Source organism: Bos javanicus, chromosome 10 (assembly GCF_032452875.1).
Source record: "Bos javanicus breed banteng chromosome 10, ARS-OSU_banteng_1.0, whole genome shotgun sequence".
Classification (NCBI taxonomy): Eukaryota; Metazoa; Chordata; class Mammalia; order Artiodactyla; family Bovidae; genus Bos; species Bos javanicus.
In genome coordinates, this window is record NC_083877.1 from 87,039,206 (window position 1) to 87,058,409 (window position 19,204).

Genomic DNA, 19,204 nt, shown 5'->3' on the forward strand with positions numbered 1-19,204 from the left:
TGCCCCCTTGGGGAGATCCACACGTCTCTAGTGACGGGCCCAATCCCAGGGTTCCTATTTATTGCACACTTTTTCCCCATTCTGGTCCTTCCCAGCTGCCCAGGAGGCTCTGGGGATAGTGGCCTGACACCGTTGCTGGCGTCGGTTCCTGCCCACATTCTGTCTTTCCCACAGCATCCAGGTGAACCGAGTGATGACCTACCGTGACCTGGACAATGACCTCATGAAGTACTCAGCCTTTCAGACCTTGGTGAGTGGACAGCTGCTACACAGAGGGGCAGGCGCCCATCGACATCCGCGGGGATTTCTCAGTTTCTCCCAGGCCTTGCAGACCCTTCTCCGTGAAGCTCTGAGGCTGCCAGGCGACAATCCCTTTGCCAGAGACATCCTCCTCGGGTATAGAGCATCCCTGGACCCAGCCTATCCCAGTGCTCTCAGGGCCAGTCTCCCCCATGCTCCCGCCTGCCCTCTTGGCATCAGTAGATGTGCTGCGCCATGCCTGCCCCTCCCTGGTGTTCACTTCGCCCCAAGGAGTGCCCAGCCATAGGACATCGTGGTGTCCGCCCCAGCTCTCAGCGGCCGTGTGGTCCACCCACAGGTTTGCTGTTTCACAAGGTGTTCCTGCAGGGCTGGGTTTGGAGAGTTCTACCCCACTCAACTTGGTCCCCAGAGGTCATTGTCCAAAAGCCCCACGGTACACATACCCCCTCCTGCCCTGACATTCACAGGATGGAGAGATTGACCTGAAGCTCCTCACCAAAGTCCTGGCGCCGGAGCACGAGGTTCGAGAGGTACGTGGCAGCAGCAGGTCCTGCCCCTTGGCCATGACCAGCGGGCCCCAAGGCTGACCTTGGTGGGAGGCTGGCCATGCCCGAGGGGAGGGCCTCCCCCGTCTCACCCCAGGATGCCGCTCCCCGCAGGACGACGTCAGCTGGGACTGGGACCATCTGTACACGGAGGTGTCCTCCGAGCTCCTCAGCGAGTGGGACGCACTGCAGACAGAAAAGGAGGGCCCCGTGGGGCAGCCCGCACACACCTGAGCCGGGGGATTGCTCTCCCTGCACACGCACACCTCCGCTCTGGACTTGAGGAAAAGGCCATAAACCTATCCAAGCCTCGCAAGAGGCTCTGGATTTTTATATATGGACTATTTCGTAATAAAAATATTTTCTCTTGTAAGAAATTGCATTGTTCTGTGGCAAGAAATTGCGTTTGCTCTGTTGCCCTCTCTTCCATTCGTTTGCACCGCCCTCTTGGAAAAATCCATCAAGGCTGAAGGAAGGCATCTTTTGAGCCACTGATGGGAACTCGCCCCATCGCTGAAGAGCATGAGGGAAAGCTAGGTGGGGGAAGGGAGGGCTTTGTGCGCCTGGAAACCATTCCGTTCACAGAGGCCACAGCAGCTCCAGGGAGCATCTCCTGCTGGGGTCCTGGGGAGGGCCTGGCTAGACACCTTTCTCCCTTTGGATGGTCAGTGACATTGGTGACATTGCACTGTCTCCTTTGTGCTTTCAGGGCCACTTAGCTGAGAAGACAGCATACAGAACATGTGATAAGGTGACCCCATTGCCCATGTCAGGGTTTGGTGGCTCTTCTGATAGCGTGCCCCTTCCCTCCTGCTTCCTGCAACCCAGGCCTGGAGCTCCCAAAGCACGTGTTTCCCTTTGTCCCCCCAGGTTCCCAGGGCCCTGTTTCTCGTTCTCATTAGCAGAGGGCAGCTCGGCAGCCCTGAGTTGTCCGCAAAAACTCTCAGGGAACCCCAGGCCTCTCCCCCGATTACCCCCAACCTTTCAGACGCAGAGCTGTTTATCTCCACTGCTCTCCCCCACTCCAAGCATCATCACCGCCTATTTCCAACGTATGCTAAGATCTGGAGCAGAGCCCAGCGCTTGTTCGAAACAGAGGCATCTTTTGTTTTTGTTTTTCTCTTTCTCCCCAAGACATCCCATCCGAGGACAGGACGTCTCCCGCCCGCTTCTAGGTGCTACTTCGGATCAGGCCTGTGCAGGCTGGCGGCCGCTAGCCAAGGTCCACTCCAGGCTGTGGGGAGCCCTGAGTGCTGCTCTCATCCTGCCTGGAAAGCCCTTCATTAAAATTCAGGAAAACAGAGGCTCAACACTTCAAAAACCCACTAGGGGGTGATTTTGTCTGACTACGGTGCCCTTCCCCCGGTGAACCACCGGGCTCGGCTCAGAGCAGGCAGAGAACACGTGTCTGTTAATTATAAACTCAGGGATTCAGGGGCTTTGGGGTCCTGTCTCCTCCTTTTCCAGAGTCACACTTTTAGCCCAGACGGCCCCTCTTTGGAATAATTCCTGTGGTCACTGAGAAGTTTCCGTCCAGGCTGGTTTTTCTTGAGCCTGCAAGATTCTGAAACCCAAAGGAGGAAAGGCTGTCTATTTCTAGTACCTTAACCCCTGGCGAGTTCAAGTACCTCAGGACCCTGGTAACCTTGGAGGTCTTCGGCCAGCAGCTCGCGCGGGGGCTGGGTTTTGACTCCCTCCGTTTACTTCTCAGACACCTTCTTTATATGCCAGCCAGCCCACCCAAGACTTCAAGGGCCTCCCAAGAAGATGATGCAAGAGGCCCGATAGACTGGACAAGCTTCGACAGGTACCCAAGCGTGGTTTTCTGCAGACATGGTGGGGTCGGGGGGTGGGGGGCGGCGAGGAGGCATGGAGTGGGCCTCCTTCATGTGGTGGATTGATGGGTTCCTTTCTGGTTTCTCCCAGACTGGCTCATGTCAGAGAAGCCCCAGCCGGTACCTGGCTAAATTTGGTGTGGGTGGTAGCCACAGAGCTGCAGTTCATAGGCTGGGCCCTGGTGGGAAAGTTCATTCATGAGATTCTGGTAGAGACTATGTAGTAATACATGCCAGGTGCTGTTTCAGACTCTACAGACAGGGAACTGGACAAGCAAAATTATCTTCCCTCAAAGTGCTTCTGTTCCAGTGGGGGAGATGGACCAGTAAGTAAGAGAGGATGTCAGCTGGTCATCTGGTGCTGGGGAGAGGAACTCAGCAGGCCGGGGAAGGGGGTGCTGGGCTCAGGGGATGCAGGGTTAGGTGGGGCCATTAGGGGAGGCCTCACTGAGAAGGTGACATGCGGGCAAAGATTTGAAGAAGGTATAGGAAGGAGTGGGACTGGTACCTGGGGAAGAGTGTTCCAAGGAGAGAGAGCAGTATTTGCAAAAGCATGTAGTGCAGTGGAGGCCTGGCTGCTTTGAGTAGCAGCAGGAGGCAGTGTGCCTGGTGGGGAGGGGGCCAGCGGAGAGGAGATGCTGTGTCTTGCTGGGGGGCCAGGCTCATCACAGAAAAGGCCTCTGCACATGTGTGGTCCGCTCCCTCCAGTGACACGAACACCCTCAGGCCTCCATGAGCTCACCAGGCAGCCTTTGGAAAAAGTTTCCTCAAATGCCTGCAGGACCCCTTATGCCTCGGCCTGGAGAGAAGGGTTAATGCCACATCGAGGGAGAGAGGAACCATGAGCTCTTCAGACACGGAATAGAGGTCCAGAGGCTGTGGTCAGCTCCCCCAGGCCGGGGCCTGCTGTGTGCAGGGCAGATGGCAGCCCTGTGAGACCCCTGCATGGGACGCTCCCTGGAAACCTGTAGCTCTGATGAGAAGCAAGGCCAGCCTGTGGCTGAACCTGAGGTCGTCTCTACCTCTTTGCTAAACCCGATGGCACTCCACTCCAGTACTCTTGCCTGGCAAATCCCATGGACGGAGGAGCCTGGTGGGCTGCAGTCTATGGGGTCACTAAGAGTTGGACATGACTGAGTGACTTCACTTTCACTGTTCAGTTTCATGCATTGGAGAAGGAAATGGCAACCCACTCCAGTGTTCTTGCCTGGAGAGTCCCAGGGACGGGGGAGCCTGGTGGGCTGCCGTCTATGGGGTCACACAGAGTCGGACACGACTGAATTGACTTAGCAGCAGCAGTACACCCCCCAGACAGGCTTCTGGAACTACAGGCTCCACATGGAAACCGCTGCTAGTGCCAGTCCAGGGCTGCCAGACCATGGGGCGCTGCTGCTCACGGAAGTCAAGGCCTTTGTGAGGGTGGCTCCTGGGAGCATGGCTGCAGGAGGCTTGAATGAAAGGATTTTCGAGATAAGGAAGCTTTAGCATCCTTGCTCTGCTTCTCCAAGCAGTGCTATGCTTCCCCCTACCCGGGGTGGGGGGATGGTGGGGGGAGGCAAAGAGTCAATGGGCAAGGAGATGCATGGAAGGGGGAGGGAAGGGAGCAGCGTCCAAGAACACAGCTTCTGGAGTCAGGCAGTCCTAGGGTCCAGGCCCAGTTCTGCCACTTAGTCGCTGTGGGTCCTTAAGCAAGCTCCTTTCCCCTTCTGACCCTGTTTTCTCATCTCTAAAATGGGGATAATCTTAGGATTGTGATGCCCAGTGAAAGCTGATGGCTGTTAGAGTTTGGAAATGAACGGGGTAGGAAATGAACCTCGGGAAAGTCACATTGGGTATTTTACTGCGACAACAAGCACCTGCATCTCGCGAGGGGCTCCCACCCTCCCTTCCCCCGCCGGCATCATCTCTCAGCCGTGGCTAGATAATGGTTTGGCACTGGGGTTGTTCTGTTTTTATAACAACTTTATTGAGGTATAATATGCAGGCCTTAAAATTTACCCCCTGAAAGTATGCCATTCAGTGATTTTAGTGAATTGATGGAGTTATGCAACCATCACCATAATTCTGTCTCCGGAACATTTTCATCATCCGCTAAGGCTCCCTTGTGTCCGTTTACAGTTAGCCTCCTCTTCCACGCCCAGCCCCAGGCAACCACTCATCTGCTTGCTCACTCTCAAATGGTCTTTTCTGGGAATTTTATATCAGTGGAACTCATATTACATGTGGTCTTTTGAGTCTGGCTGTTTCCACTTACCATATTTTCAAGGTCCCTCCGTGTCATACCATGCGCCAGCGGTTCATCCTTTGGATTACTGAACGTTCTTCTCTTAATATGGACACATACTATGTTATGCTTAACGTTCCACGGCTCTCGAACATTTGAGTCATTTCTAGTTTGGACTTAAGAATAAAACCCCTGTGGACATCCATGTCCATGTCTTTGTGTGGACAGATGATTTTCATTTCTCCAAGGTAGATTCCTAGGAGTGAAATTGTTGGGTCATATGGTATATTTAGGGTTTCCCTAGTAGCTCAGATGGTAAAGAAACTGCCTGGAATTCAGGAGATACAGGTTTGGTCCTTGGGTAGGAAAGATCCCCTGGAGAAGGAAATGGCTACCCACTCCGGTATTCTATGGTATATTTCTGTTTAACTTTTAACTGCCAAACTTTTCCAGGGCATCAGTTTTATTTGTTTGGTTTTTCAGTGCTTTATCGTATCAGGATTAATTCAGTAAAAATTAAGATTTTTTCCTTATCTCCTTCCCGTAAGTTTTTTCAAAGGTCACTGCCAAGTTTATAGGAGGCACAATCTCCTGGTTCCTCCCTCCTCGCCTTCTTCTTGTCAGTTCTCTGCTGAGAACACAGAGCTCATCTGTCCACTCTCCCCACCAGCCTATAAGCTTCTCCAGGATAAGACCAGGTGTTGTTTGAGTTTCTTTCCAGGCTTTTGCATATTCCAGGAGTTCAAAGTCAAATAAGACACGGCCCTAAAGACACAAGATTCCTCTGTGTTCTCAAAGCATTGGTTTTGAAAAACACAGAGGCTTTCCAGACCAGTGCAGGAACCCAAATAATGCACTGTAAAGTGCAAATGAAGGAAGAGAGAGGGAGCTTGGTTTGTCCACCAAGAAATGCAGAAGGGGGTTGGTGTGCTTAGAGGGGTCAGCGTACTGCAGCCTGTGGCCCAAATCCAGCCCGCCACCTGCCTGTGTAAAGTTTATTGGAACATGGCCACGTACCTTCATTTACATACTGCCTATGGCTACCTTGGGGCTACAGGAGCAGAACTCAGTTGTGACAGAGACCACGTGGCCTGCAAAGCCTGAATTATTTACTCTCTAGCCCTTTACAGAAAAAGTTTGCCAATCCCTCCTTAGACAAAAGAGAAATAACAAGAGCCGCAGGCTTCCCAAGTTCAGCTGCTTGTCGCCATTCAGAAAAGCAATCACAGCAAGAGTGAGCTGAGTTAGATGGAAAGAAAGGCTGGAAGGATGGGGTGATTCTGGGCTCCTAAGAGAGAGAGACAAACTTCCCTTAAGAAAAGGAAAAAACAAGCAAAAAAATCCCCTCATCATTTCCAGTTGGGACAGAATCTATCAGGAAGCAAAAAGCTGGAGAGACCAATTAGGCTCTTAGCCTTTGGTCCTGTTTAAGGCAGGAGCGGGGTCGAGGGGGGCAGACTCCAGGACTCAGATACCTTGGGCAGCAGGCTCAGAGTACTGGTGAGAAAGCCCAGTGGCAGGAGGTTAGGAGCAAGGGAGGAAGGGAAAGCCTGATTGTTTTTTCCTTTGGTGAAGCAGACATCTGAGAGGAGGGGTGTTGGGAGCAAGTGGAGGAAGAGGCTGCCCCTCTCGTGGCTGAGTTGGAGTGAATTAATTCCCGGCATATGTTCCCAGCATCTGTCATGGTGACCTGGACCGGAGGGGTCAGCAAGAGAGGGGACCGTGCCAGGGCTGAGCATTAGCCCTGAATTCCCCGGGGCTGCAGAGGCTCCTGGCTTCCACAGAACGAGGGCTGGCCAACTCAGCCCGGCAGCATCTGCCGCAGCTGCAGCATACAGCACTTTGCGGGGGAAGTGGTCCCCCGCCAGAGAACACCTGCTGGGGAGGGGCTGGGCGAAGACCAGCAAGAGCCCTGCAGAAGGCTGTCTCTTCCAGAACTCTCTCTCGGGCTGCAGGAGACGCCACCCACCAGCCACAGGTCCTGCCCGCAGATGGGATGGTGCTGGGAGGGGCGGTGCACAGGGATGGGGCGCCCTCCTAAGTACCAGTCCCAGCATCTGCACCCCCCTACCTCCTGAGTACTCTTCAGCCTGCTTGGTGCTTAACTGTCCCTTGGGAGTCAGAAGTCAGCATGGAGGGAGCAAGGCAGGAGGGCACAGAGGCTGAGAATGGAGACGATCCCAGGTTCAAATCCCTGCGCTTTCCTGTCACAGCCTCAAGGGCTCAGGCGGATTCCCTGCCTCCCTGTGCCTCGGTTTTCTCATCTGTAGAAAACAATTCCTGTCTCAAAGCGTTATTCTGTTGTTTTAACCATGTACAGTGTCTGGCACATGAAGCCAGCACTCAATGGAGCTGAGCTCTGATCACGCTGGTTGGACAGACAATGCCCCCTCACCCGGATGGCTGCATATTCGGCACTGATTACACATGGGCATCTACCCCAAGGTCATGAGCGGGAGGCCCACAGGCTGATTTTGACCCACGGGACATGTTTGATTTGGCTAACGCAAGATTTTTTTCATTGTTCGGTTAATTATCAACATTTAAAATGGAAAGGTTTTATTTTAAACCTGGATTTCCAGCTTCTCTTATGAAATTGGGAGATCTGTCTACCAGGCCACAGTCCCTGAGGCAGAGACTGCCATGAGCAGAGAGGCCAGAACTCCGTTGAATAGGGGCAGGTCAACACACCCCACTCCGCCCTCACTTACATTTCTGACCACACTCTCCAGGCACTGACTGCAAGACCCTGCCCCATCTCCTCATTTTGCCAATGAGTATGAGAGTGGGACCATAAAGAAGGCTGAGTGATGAAAAGTTGATGCTTTTGAACTGTGGTGTTGGAGAAGACTCTTGAGAGTCCCTTGGACTCAAGGAGATCCAACCAGTCCATCCTAAAGGAAATCAACCCTGAATATTCATTGGAAGGATTGATGCTGAAGCTAAAGTTCCAATACTTTGGCCACCTGATGCAAAGAGCCAACTCATTGGAAAAGACCAGGATGCTGGGAAAGATTGAAGGCAGAAGGAGAAGGGGACCACAGAAGATGAGATGGTGAAGGACAGGGAAGCCTGGAGTGCTGCAGTCCTTGGGGTTGGCAAAGAGTCAGACACGACTGAGTGGCTGAACAACAATAAATCCTGGTCCCCAAGGGCATTCATCCAAGGTCATGGGTATTGGAACTTGAGTCCTGACTTGCAGAGCAGTGTCCTTTAGTCAGTAAGCAGGCCCCTGCCTGATGGACACGCTAAAACCACATGAGCTCTGGAGGAGGTCCAGTGTTACCTACTCTGGGGTTATCCCCCTCTGATCAGAAATCTAACCTGGTGTCCAGTATGGGTTTGACGAGAGTTTGAGCAGAGTTCTGGGATATTTCCAGGGCCAATAACTGGACCCTCAGTCATTTGCCCTCCATTGAACCATTTAAACTCTGCCCTGCAGCTGATGGCATCTGCGCCTGATAAAGGCCCAGCTCAGCAGGAGAACATTAGCAGGTTTGCCTTCTTTCTGTGGCTGCCACCAGTGCCTCAGTCATGCTGCAGAGGTGTGATGGAGATGAGGCTGCCGGGGATGCGTCTGGCTTCCAGGCCTTCGGGGCAGGAGAGCCCACCCCGGCTGCCAGCCGCCAGGGTCTCCATGCCGAGTTCAGGAGGACAGACAGTGATGGTTGCACCCTTTGGGAAATTTGCCCGAGAAGTGACGTGCCTTTGGGATCTGCTTCCAGGTCCAGGCTGTGAGCTTCCCAGACCGTCGCTGAACCTGATGTGGTTCGGGGCTCGCCAGTCCAGGCCAGCACAGGACTAGTCTAGAGCAGTCTTCCCACCAGACCTCCTCCTGGGGCTGGCGGCAGCTTTGTCAGAGCTGCACGGCAGTCTGAGATCCTTGCTATCCCATCCTCCTTCCTCTCCTCTCTGTCCACAGCTGTCAGCCCTTCATCCCCGCCTGAAGCCTCTTCCTGTCGCGTCCTGCATCTTTCCCTCTTTATCTTTCAGTCTGGGTGTCTGCTTCCCTCAGGGCCCAAACTGTGGGCCTGGGGTGGTCCAGCTAGATGTGGTGGTCCAGCCGAGACTCTGGAGCAGGGCTGAGAGGAGGCAGCTGGTTAGAGGAGTGGGCAACGGCTTCTCCAAAATCCAGATGCCTCCCAGACCCCCGTGGCCTGGCTGGGGTGCAGTGGGTTTGGGATTCCTGGAGAGGGACGGGGGGAGGTTGGCCAGAGCTCAGTCCCTCTCACTCATTTAAGTGCCACCATAGAACCTAATCCAACCGAGGAGGAACTGAAACCCCCCAGCAGGTATTTGATGAAAGAATCTGGTGTCCTCTCAGCCCGAGGAGAAAACAGCTCCTTCTTTTTTGCTGAGGTCAGGCCTAAAGACTCTATTGGTGGCTTTATGGGCAGAGAACAGCGGGTGTTGCGGATACCAGGCCTGCCAGGAGACTGGGTGTGCCCTCCTTCGGAGTCTGAGGGGGGTGGTCATTGATGAAGGTGGGAGAAGAAATGCCACTTAGACGACTGTGCCCCAGACCTCTCCGGGGCAGGGGCCCGGTAGACACGCCACCCTTGCACACAGCTGTTGAGATGGCGTGCTCTCCCTCAGCAGAGGGGAGGCTGCTGGAGGCTTTGTGAAGGGCCAGGCTTGTTCTGACGGAAGCCCAGTGGGCAGTCCTACACTGTACCTGAGATGCATGCTCTCCGGGGTGCTCATGCAACTTTAAGGACAAAGACGGTGGAACCAAGACTGAACAAGAAAGCCACCTCCTAGGGTGTAGTTGGAGGAGAGAGCACTGGCAGGGGAAGCTGAAGCAAAGAGAAAAAATTAGTATAGCCTTTGGGCTTCCCTTGTGGCTCAGCTGGTAAAGAATTGCCTGCAATGCGTGAGACTTGGGTTCGATCCCTGGGTTGAGAAGATCCCCTGGAGAAGGAAATGGCAACCCACTCCAGTATCCTTGCCTGGGAAATCTCATGGACAGGGGAGCCTAGTGGGCTGCAGTCCATGGGGTCGCAAAGAGCTGGGCATGACTGAGCGACTAACACTTACTTCTTTAACTAGAAAACAAAATAAATAAATAAAACCCAAACCTAGGTGAGACAGGAGAGGGCAGGAGGGGGATGCTACATGGAGGTGGGAGGGAACATTCTAGGGGGATGGAAATGTTCCATAATTTGATTGTGCAATTGGTTACATGTCTGTTTATAAAACTCATCAAAGGATTCACTTAAAAAAGGGTGATTTTATGGTATGTCGATTGTACATCGGTGAACTTGATTCTCACCGTTGTCCCCTCCCCCTTCAGGTAGAGGAGGCGGCCGAGTTTCTGCAGCATCATACAGTGTTTTCAACGTCCCTTGTGCCCTGGCACCCAGCAGCCTGGCCGCCCCTGAGAACCGGTTCAGGAAGCAAAGAGGCCCTGTGGAAAGGCCACCTCAGCCCCCGCCCCTCAGACTAGGAGTCTACTCAGACTCCAGAGCTGGCTTCACAGTCTTTTCTGCAGTTTAGTCTTCCATGAGTTTCCATGGAAAGAAAAGCCAGCAAGTCTGACTACCACGGGTAGTCCGATGTGAAGTAAAGCACAGGCATTTGGGACTCATGTTTGACTTTCTAATGGAAGCCCAGGTCCACTGAGCCTGGAGTAAGGGAGGACACAGGGAACCTTGAAGACCCAAGACCGATTAAAACAGATGTGACCCCAGAGAGAACAGGGTATGCCATCTTTTGCATTGCAGTAAATCTTTTGACCTGGGGGATGAGCAGGGATATAGGAACTTTGGATGCCAGCTCTTTAAAATAAAAAAATTTCTTTTTTTAAAAGCTCGCAAATCCCATTTTTAAAATATGATCTTTAACTTGCACATATTCATGAAATTATATACATAGATACATAATCACTACATTTAAAACTGTATATCTAAATATAGTGAATATCCTGCCCCCTTCCATTCCACAGCCCTCCCCAGAGGTGACTGTGATATCATTCCAGAGATTTCTGCGCACTTACATATACATGGACATACAAATAGAGATCCAGAGCTTAGTTTTATTTAGGTAGTAGGGACCATTCTGCAAGGATGGCCTGGATTTTGCTTTCTCTGCTCTACAGCACATCTTGCAGAACCTTCCTTTCGGTACCTCTCTCCGGCCTCCTTTTCAATGATGGGCGTTATTCTGTAGATTCTCTTGCTCACAGTTCCATCCCCTCGTCAGCCCTTCTACGCAATGATCATTCAGACGGAGCCGACTTCCTTCCGCCCTGACTGCTCTGAGGGACCTGCTGCCTTCCAGCACTGGCTCACCTCTAGTTCCTTCTGCCAGACTCCCATCAAGCCCCTGAAAAGACAGGCAGCTCTTCTGTTCATTCCAGCCACCCGCCAGGTAAGAAATGGCAGAGGGAATAGCAGTCCCCTGGGATGGCTGGTCCAGGACAAAGGGGGCCTTAGGAGAGTGATTGTGAGGCCACAGGGAGAAGGCGCTGGTGGAAACAGGGAAGTCCAGTCCGTGTGGGGGAGGGTGAGGCTGGGCCTGTCCTAATCAGTCCCACAGTGGGAATTCCCTGTTGGCCTCTCGATCGTGTGTCTAACTCACTGGTGAGCACTCTGGGGCCAGGCAGTGTCAGGCGCTGTCCCCTGAGATAGCTTTATCCCTGGCTAAGACTAAGAGCTAAGTGCCCCCTGTGTCCCTGTTAGCATGTGTCCTGGTTCATGTTTATGTCCAGCCGTGGCTATCATTTATTAAAAAAACAAAGATTATGGCCTCCAGTCCCATCACTTCAACGCAAATAGGTTGAGAAAAAATGGAAGCAGTGATAGACCTTATTTTCTTAGGCTCCAAAATCACTGCAGATGGTGACCACAGCCATGAAATTACAAGACTCTTGCTCCTTGGAAGGAAAGCTATGACAAACCTAGACAGCATATTAAAAAGCAGAGACGTCACTTTGCCGACAAAGGTCTGTATCGTCAAAGTCGTGGTTTTTCCAGTAGTCATGAATGGATGTGAGAGTTGGTCCATAAAAAAAAAAAAAAAAATGAAGAAGAAGGCTGAGTGCCGAAGAATGGATGCTTTCGAACTGTGGTCCTGGAGAAGACTCTTGAGAGTCCCTTGGACCACAAGGAGGACAAACAAGTTAATCCTAAAGGAAATCAACCCTGAATATTCATTGGAAAGATTGTTAAAGCTGAAGTTCCAGTACTTTGGCCACCTGATGTGAAGAGCCGACTTATTGGAAAAGACCCTGATGCTGGGAAAGATTGAGGGCAGGAGGAGAAGGGGGTGACAGGGTGAGATGGTTGGATGGCATCACTGACTCGATGGACATGAATCTGAGCAAACTCTAGGAGACAGGGAGGGACAGGGGAGCTTGGCAGGCTGTAGTCCATGGGGTTGCAAAGAGTGAAGACACAAGTTAGTGACTGAACAACAACAATAATAGCTATCATTTATGAAGCCCTTACCAGGTTTCAGGCAAACGATGCAATGCTCTCTGTAGGGTATCTCACTCAACCATCTCAACTCAACAAGGCAGTACTGCGATTGTGCCCATTTTACAGGTAAGAGAAAGTAAGGCTTAACCCAGGGCTTTCTCATTTCATCTTCATCAAACACTGGATGAGTGGGGGAAGTGTCCATTCCTGTTCGGGGTACATCCAGTGTTCTGTTGGTTCCTTCTCCTGACTGGGGCTGCAGCAAGGTTCTGACCCCACACGGGGGTCTCCTCCGTGAGGGGCAGTTTTTGTACCGCGGCAATTCCAGAGCCTTGAAGCTCTGCCCATCACTCAGCAGGACAGGAGCACTGGGCACAGGACGACAAGGACGTCAGGTTTTCTGTCTGCCCACCTTTCAGTGGGCTGTTTAAAGTGTTACCCTAGAGTCTAGAGGCAAAACGACAATACTTGCAAGCCAGGGCTTCTCAGAGGCGGCTGCCTGGCACGGCCCGCCTGCCTCTGAGGACTCCGCAGACCTTACCCAACAAACAGGTTCCCAAGCCTGACCTGCAAGATTAGAGACCTGGCAGGGGGCACCTGAGTATATGCACTTTAAACTATCACCTTGCCCACTTCCGACCCTGTTCAAGAACCATGCAAACTGTCATCTCACAGACTGCAGTCTGCACTCACAGTGTATTGGCTGAAACAGTTTAACAGTTTTCTTGACATTTATGTCTTACCTGACAGCATATAAAAATCAGGAGCATCACAGGAAAAAGCAAACAGACCTCCGCTTCTTGCAAAGATCCGGTAGTACCAAACCCGCCTTCCTGTACTGCGCACCCTGGAGGCGCCCCCAGGCCTGCTTCTTCTTTGCTTCCGTGGACACTGTGAGTTTGTGACCCCTGGCCAAAGGAGATAGCAGTGCTTGTATCTGTCAGTGCCAATGCCAGGGCGTGACAGCATGGCCAAAGCTGGTGCAACTTCCTCCCTGGATGTAGGCCTGCCTTTGTCCCGCTTTGCAGAGCTCACATGGAAGGCATCAATTCACCCCTCCCCACCCCTCTTCTCTCTCTCCTTTGGCAGCAGCTGCCAGATGTGTTTTCAGAATGATCCAAACATGACATGTACCCCCTGCTCCAGGTAGATACCATCCCTGGCATATACGATCAGTGTTTCTAAAAGCAAAGTTCACGGACCACCACAACAGATCCTCCTGGGAAGGCATCCAAAATGCTGATGCCTGGCCTTCACCTTAGACCTGGGGGATCAGCACCTCTGGAGTCGGGCCTGGGAATCTGCATTTTCAATGTGGTACCCCCAGGTGATCCTGATGCATTGCACGGCTTTAAGATCTGCAGTCATCTAGAGGGAGGAGAGTGAATATAGCTTTAACTGGGCCCTGGGTCCGATCGGCCTCCTGGGTCTTTGGCCTCCTTGAAGGAAGACTGTCCTTCCCCCAGCCCCGAGCCTCCACCACAAACCCTGCTCCCCATCCCCAGGGCATCAGGCCCCCAGGGCTCATCTCTCTATCAGATCCCATCTCCTGTCACTTTCAGAACCAGTTCATTATTCCTTTATTATTCTTGTTCTCCAGCTTATCATTATTAATAATCATTCTAGACAGGCCAGGGTGCTGACAACTCCCCCTTTGTCCATTCTTTCTGTCTGTTTTAATCCTGCCTGCTTATCTGGCATTAACCTGATCTTTTCCCCTGTTTAATTAAGCCACGTTGGGCAGCCCACTACTGCCCACGTGGAAATGGGCATGATCAGTTCTCCTGATAGGCAGGGGATGGATGGGCTCGGTGGCCTGGACATTCCACTTTCCCAGAGGGGCCTGAGGGCAGGGGCACACGTCCCAGGCAGGGCCACACTGGGCCTGGAAGGCTGGGGAGGCATGGCTGGTTGATGACCAATGCTCATCAAAAGCAGTGCTTCTCAGAACGAACTTATGGTTGCCAGGGGCGAGGATGAGCGGAAGAGGTAGTTAGGGAGTTTGGGATCGACATGTACTCACTGTTATATTTAAACTGGATAACCAACAACCCTACTGTATAGCATAGGGAACGCTGCTCAGTGTTATTACATATGTAGCAGCCTGGAAAGGAAGGGAGTTTGAGGGAGAGTGAATACGTGTATCTATCTGTATGGCTGAGTTCCTTTGCTGTTGACCTGAAACTAGCACAACATTGCTGATTGAATATGTTATTCTTGTTGTTTAATCGCTAAGTTATGTCTGACTCTTTTGCAACCCCATGGACTGTAGCCCACCAGGCTCCTGACCGGCTGTACTTCAATATAAAATAAAAAGGTTGTTTTTCTGGTTTTTTTTTTTTTTTTTTTTTTTAGAGCAGTGCTTCTCAAACCTTTTAAAGCACTTCAGATCAGTGCTTCTCAAATCCACCTGCAACGCAGGAGACCCCAGTTCGAGTCCTGGGTTGGGAAGATCCGCTGGAGGAGGGATAGGCTACCCATCCAGTATTCATGGGCTTCCCTTGTGGCTCAGCTGGTAAAGAATCCGCCTGCAATGTGGGAGACCTGGGTTGGGAAAATCCCCTGGAGAAGGGAAAGGCTACCCACTCCCGTATTCTGGCCTGGAAAATTCCATGGACTGTATAGTCTATGGGGTCACAAAGAATTGGACACGACTGAGTGACTTTCATGTTCGCTTTTCTCAAACCTTTGCCTCAGAATCACTGGGAGGTCCTGTTGAAAAGCAGATTCCTGGACCCCATCAGATCAGATCAGATCAGTTGCTCAGTCGTGTCGGACTCTTTGCGACCCCATGAATCGCAGCACGCCAGGCCTCCCTGTCCATCACCAACTCCCGGAGTTCACTCACACTCACGTCCATCGAGTCAGTGATGCCATTCAGCCATCTCATCCTCTGTTGTCCCCTTCTCCTCCTGCCCCCAATCCCTCCCAGCATCAGAGTCTTTTCCAATGAGTCAACTCTTCGCATGAGGTGGCCAAAGTACTGGAGTTTCAGCTTTAGCATCATTCCTTCCAAAGAAATCCCAGGGCTGATCTCCTTCAGAATGGACTGGTTGGATCTCCTTGCAGTCCAAGGGACTCTCAAGAGTCTTCTCCAATACCACAGTTCAAAAGCATCAATTCTTTGGTGCTCAGCCTTCTTCACAGTCCAACTCTCACATCCATACATGACCACAGGAAAAACCATAGCCTTGATTGACGAACCTTTGTTGGCAAAGTAATGTCTCTGCTTTTGAATATGCTATCTAGGTTGATCGTAACTTTCCTTCCAAGGAGTAAGTGTCTTTTAATTTCATGGCTGCAGTCACCATCTGCAGTGATTTTGGAGCCCAGAAAAATAAAGTCTGACACTGTTTCCACTGTTTCCCCATCTATTTCCCATGAAGTGGTGGGACTAGATGCCATGATCTTCGTTTTCTGAATGTTGAGCTTTAAGCCAACTTTTTCACTCTCCTCTTTCACTTTCATCAAGAGGCTTTTGAGTTCCTCTTCACTTTCTGCCATAAGGGTGGTGTCATCTGCATATCTGAGGTTATTGATATTTCTCCCGACAATCTTGATTCCAGCTTGTGTTTCTTCCAGTCCAGCGTTTCTCATGATGTACTCTGCATATAAGTTAAATAAACAGGGTGACAATATACAGCCTTGACGTACTCCTTTTCCTATTTGGAACCAGTCTGTTGTTCCATATACAGTTCTAATTGTTGCTTCCTGACCTGCATACAAATTTCTCAAGAGGCAGATCAGGTGGCCTGGTATTCCCATCTCTTGAAGAATTTTCCACAGTTTATTGTGATCCACACAGTCAAAGGCTTTGGCATAGTTAATAAAGCAGAAATAGATGTTTTTCTGGAACTCTCTTGCTTTTTTCATGATCCAGCGGATGTTGGCTATTTGATCTCTGGTTCCTCTGCCTTTTCTAAAACCAGCTTGAACATCAGGAAGTTCACGGTTCACTTACTGCTGAAGCCTGGCTTGGAGAATTTTGAGCATTACTTTACTAGCGTGTGAGATGAGTGCAATTGTGTGGCAGTTTGACCATTGTTTGGCATTGCTTTTCTTTGGGATTGGAATGAAAACGGACCTTTTCCAGTCCTGTGACCACTGCTGAGTTTTCCAAATTTGCTGGCATATTGAGCGCAGCACTTTCACAGCATCATCTTTCAGGATTTGGAATAGTTCAACTGGAATTCCATCACCTCCACTAGCTTTGTTCGTAGTGATGCTTTCTAAGGCCCACTTGATTTCACATTCCAGGATGTCTGGCTCTAGGTCAGTGATCACACCATCATGATTATCTGGGTCGTGAAGATCTTTTTTGTACAGTTCTTCTGTGTATTCTTGCCATCTCTTCTTAATATCTTCTGCTTCTGTTAGGTCCATACCATTTCTGTCCTTTATTGAGCCCATCTTTGCATGAAATGTTCCTTTGGTATCTCTGATTTTCTTGAAGAGATCCCTAGTCTTTCCCATTCTGTTGTTTTCCTCTATTTCTTTGCATTGATCGCTGAAGAAGGCTTTCTTATCTCTTCTTGCTATTCTTTGGAACTCTGTGTTCAGATGTTTATACCTTTCCTATTCTCCTTTGCTTTTCACTTCTCTTCTTTTCACAGCTATTTGTAAGGCCTCCCCAGACAGCCATTTTGCTTTTTTGCATTTCTTTTCTATGGGGATGGTCTTGGTCCCTATCTCCTGTACAATGTCACGAACCTCATTCCATAGTTCATCAGGCACTCTATCTATCAGATCTAGGCCCTTAAATCTATTTCTCACTTCCATTGTATAATCATAAGGGATTTGATTTAGGCCACTGAATGGTCTAGTGGTTTTCCCTACTTTCTTCAATTTAAGTCTGAATTTGGCAATAAGGAGTTCATGGTCTGAGCCACAGTTGGCTCCTGGTCTTGTTTTTGTTGACTCTATAGAGCTTCTCCATCTTTGGCTGCAAAGAATATAATCAATCTGATTTCAGTGTTGACCATCTGGTGATGTCCATGTATAGAGTCTTCTCTTGTGTTGTTGGAAGAGGGTGTTTGTTATGACCAGTGCATTTTCTTGGCAAAACTCTATTAGTCTTTGCCCTGCTTCATTGCGTATCCCAAGGCCAAATTTGCCTGTTACTCCAGGGGTTTCTTGACTTCCTACTTTTGCATTCCAGTCCCCTATAATGAAAAGGACATCTTTTTTGGGTGTTAGTTCTAAAAGGTCTTGGAGGTGTGCATAGAACCATTCAACTTCAGCTTCTTCAGTGTTACTGGTTGGGGCATAGACTTGGATTACTGTGATATTGAATGGTTTGCCTTGGAAACGAACAGAGATCATTCTGTCATTTTTGAGATTGCATCCAAGTACTGCATTTTGGACTCTTTTGTTGACCATGATGGCTACTCCATTTCTTCTGAGGGATTCCTGCCCGCAGTAGTAGATATAATGGTCATCTGAGTTAAATTCACCCATTCCAGTCCATTTCAGTTCGCTGATTCCTAGAATGTCAACATTCACTCTTGCCATCTCTCGTTTGACCACTTCCAATTTGCCTTGATCCATGGACCTGACATTCCAGGTTCCTATGCAATATTGCTCTTTACAGCATCGCACCTTGCTTCTATCACCAGTCACATCCACAGCTGGGTATTCTTTTTGCTTTGGCTCCATCCCTTCATTCTTTCTGGAGTTATTTCTCCACTGATCTCCAGTAGCATATTGGGCACCTACTGACCTGGGGAGTTCCTCTTTCAGTATCCTATCATTTTGCCTTTTCATACTGTTCATGGGGTTCTCAAGGCAAGAATACTGAAGTGGTTTGCCATTCCCTTCTCCAGTGGACCACATTCTGTCAGATCTCTCCACCATGACCCGCCCATCTTGGGTTGCCCCAGGGGCATAGCTTAGTTTCACTGAGTTAGACAAGGCTGTGGTCCTAGTGTGATTAGATTGACTAGTTTTCTGTGAGTATGGTTTCAGTGTGTTTGCCCTCTGATGCCCACTTGCGACACCTACCATCTTACTTGGGTTTCTCCTACCTTGGGCATGGGGTATCTCTTCAGGGCTGCTCCAGCAAAGCGCAGCCATTGCTCCTTACCTTGGACGAGGCGTATCTCCTCACCGCACCCCTTCCTGACCTTCAACGTTGGATAGCTCCTCTAGGCTCTCCTGCGCCCGGGCAGCCACGGCTCCTTGGACGTGGGGTTGCTCCTCCCGGCTGCCACCCCTGGCCTCGGGCGTGGGGGTGTGGGGTAGCTCCTCCCGCCTGCCGCCCCTGACCTCGGACGCAGGGTAACTCCTCTCATCACCGCCCCTGACCTCGGACACTGGTATCTCCTCTCGGCCGCCCCCCTGACCTCGGACGCAGGGTAGCTCCTCTCGGCCGTTCCTGCGCCGTCACAGGCTGGTACTCTCGGCCGCTGCCCCTGACCTCGGACGTGGGGTGGCTCCTCTCGGCCGCGCTTAGCATGCCGGTCGGTCGCGGCCGCCTGGGATTCTAATTTGGTAGGCAGCCATGAATCTGAATTCCTCCTAGTAAGCCCCCACGTGGTGCTGTTGCGGCAGGTGTCAGGACCACACTTTCGAGTAGCCCCGCACCAGCGGGCTGACCTCAGCTGAGTGACAGACCCCGGCCAGGCCCAAGTGTGCCTTGATGGGCATGGACTGAAGAGGAAGAGACTTGAGCAGGGGGAAATCCCTGCAGTTCCCACATGTGCGGTGGGGAGGGCCTGAGCTGAGGGGAGCTCAGACTGAAAGGAAAGGGATGAACGTGGATTCGACACCTGGCCTAGAGCAGCAGCAGGGTCTCAGTGACAGAAGGGGCAGTGAAGGAGAGACGTGAAGATTCCTCCATGATTTTGAGTAACTGGCAGCACCGTGGTACTTGACAGAAATAAGTACAAAGGGAACACGTGAGGGTGCGGTGGGGATATGCCG

The 19,204-nt window shown here is 51.1% G+C and overlaps 1 protein-coding gene across 2 annotated transcripts in view; it reads left to right on the top strand.

Moving 5' to 3' along the window:
- Nucleotides 1-19,204, top strand: part of IFT43 (intraflagellar transport 43) — a 157,175-nt gene that overhangs the window by 102,442 nt on the left and 35,529 nt on the right. The window contains exons 7-9 of one of the 2 annotated variants that reach the window (XM_061429534.1): nt 175-250; nt 729-791; nt 921-1,183. In XM_061429534.1, coding sequence (XP_061285518.1) covers nt 175-250; nt 729-791; nt 921-1,040 — 259 coding nt within the window. In that variant the 3' untranslated portion in view covers nt 1,041-1,183. Of the gene's footprint in view, nt 1-174; nt 251-728; nt 792-920; nt 1,184-19,204 lie in introns of those variants that run through there. The other variant, XM_061429535.1, reaches the window with a different exon arrangement.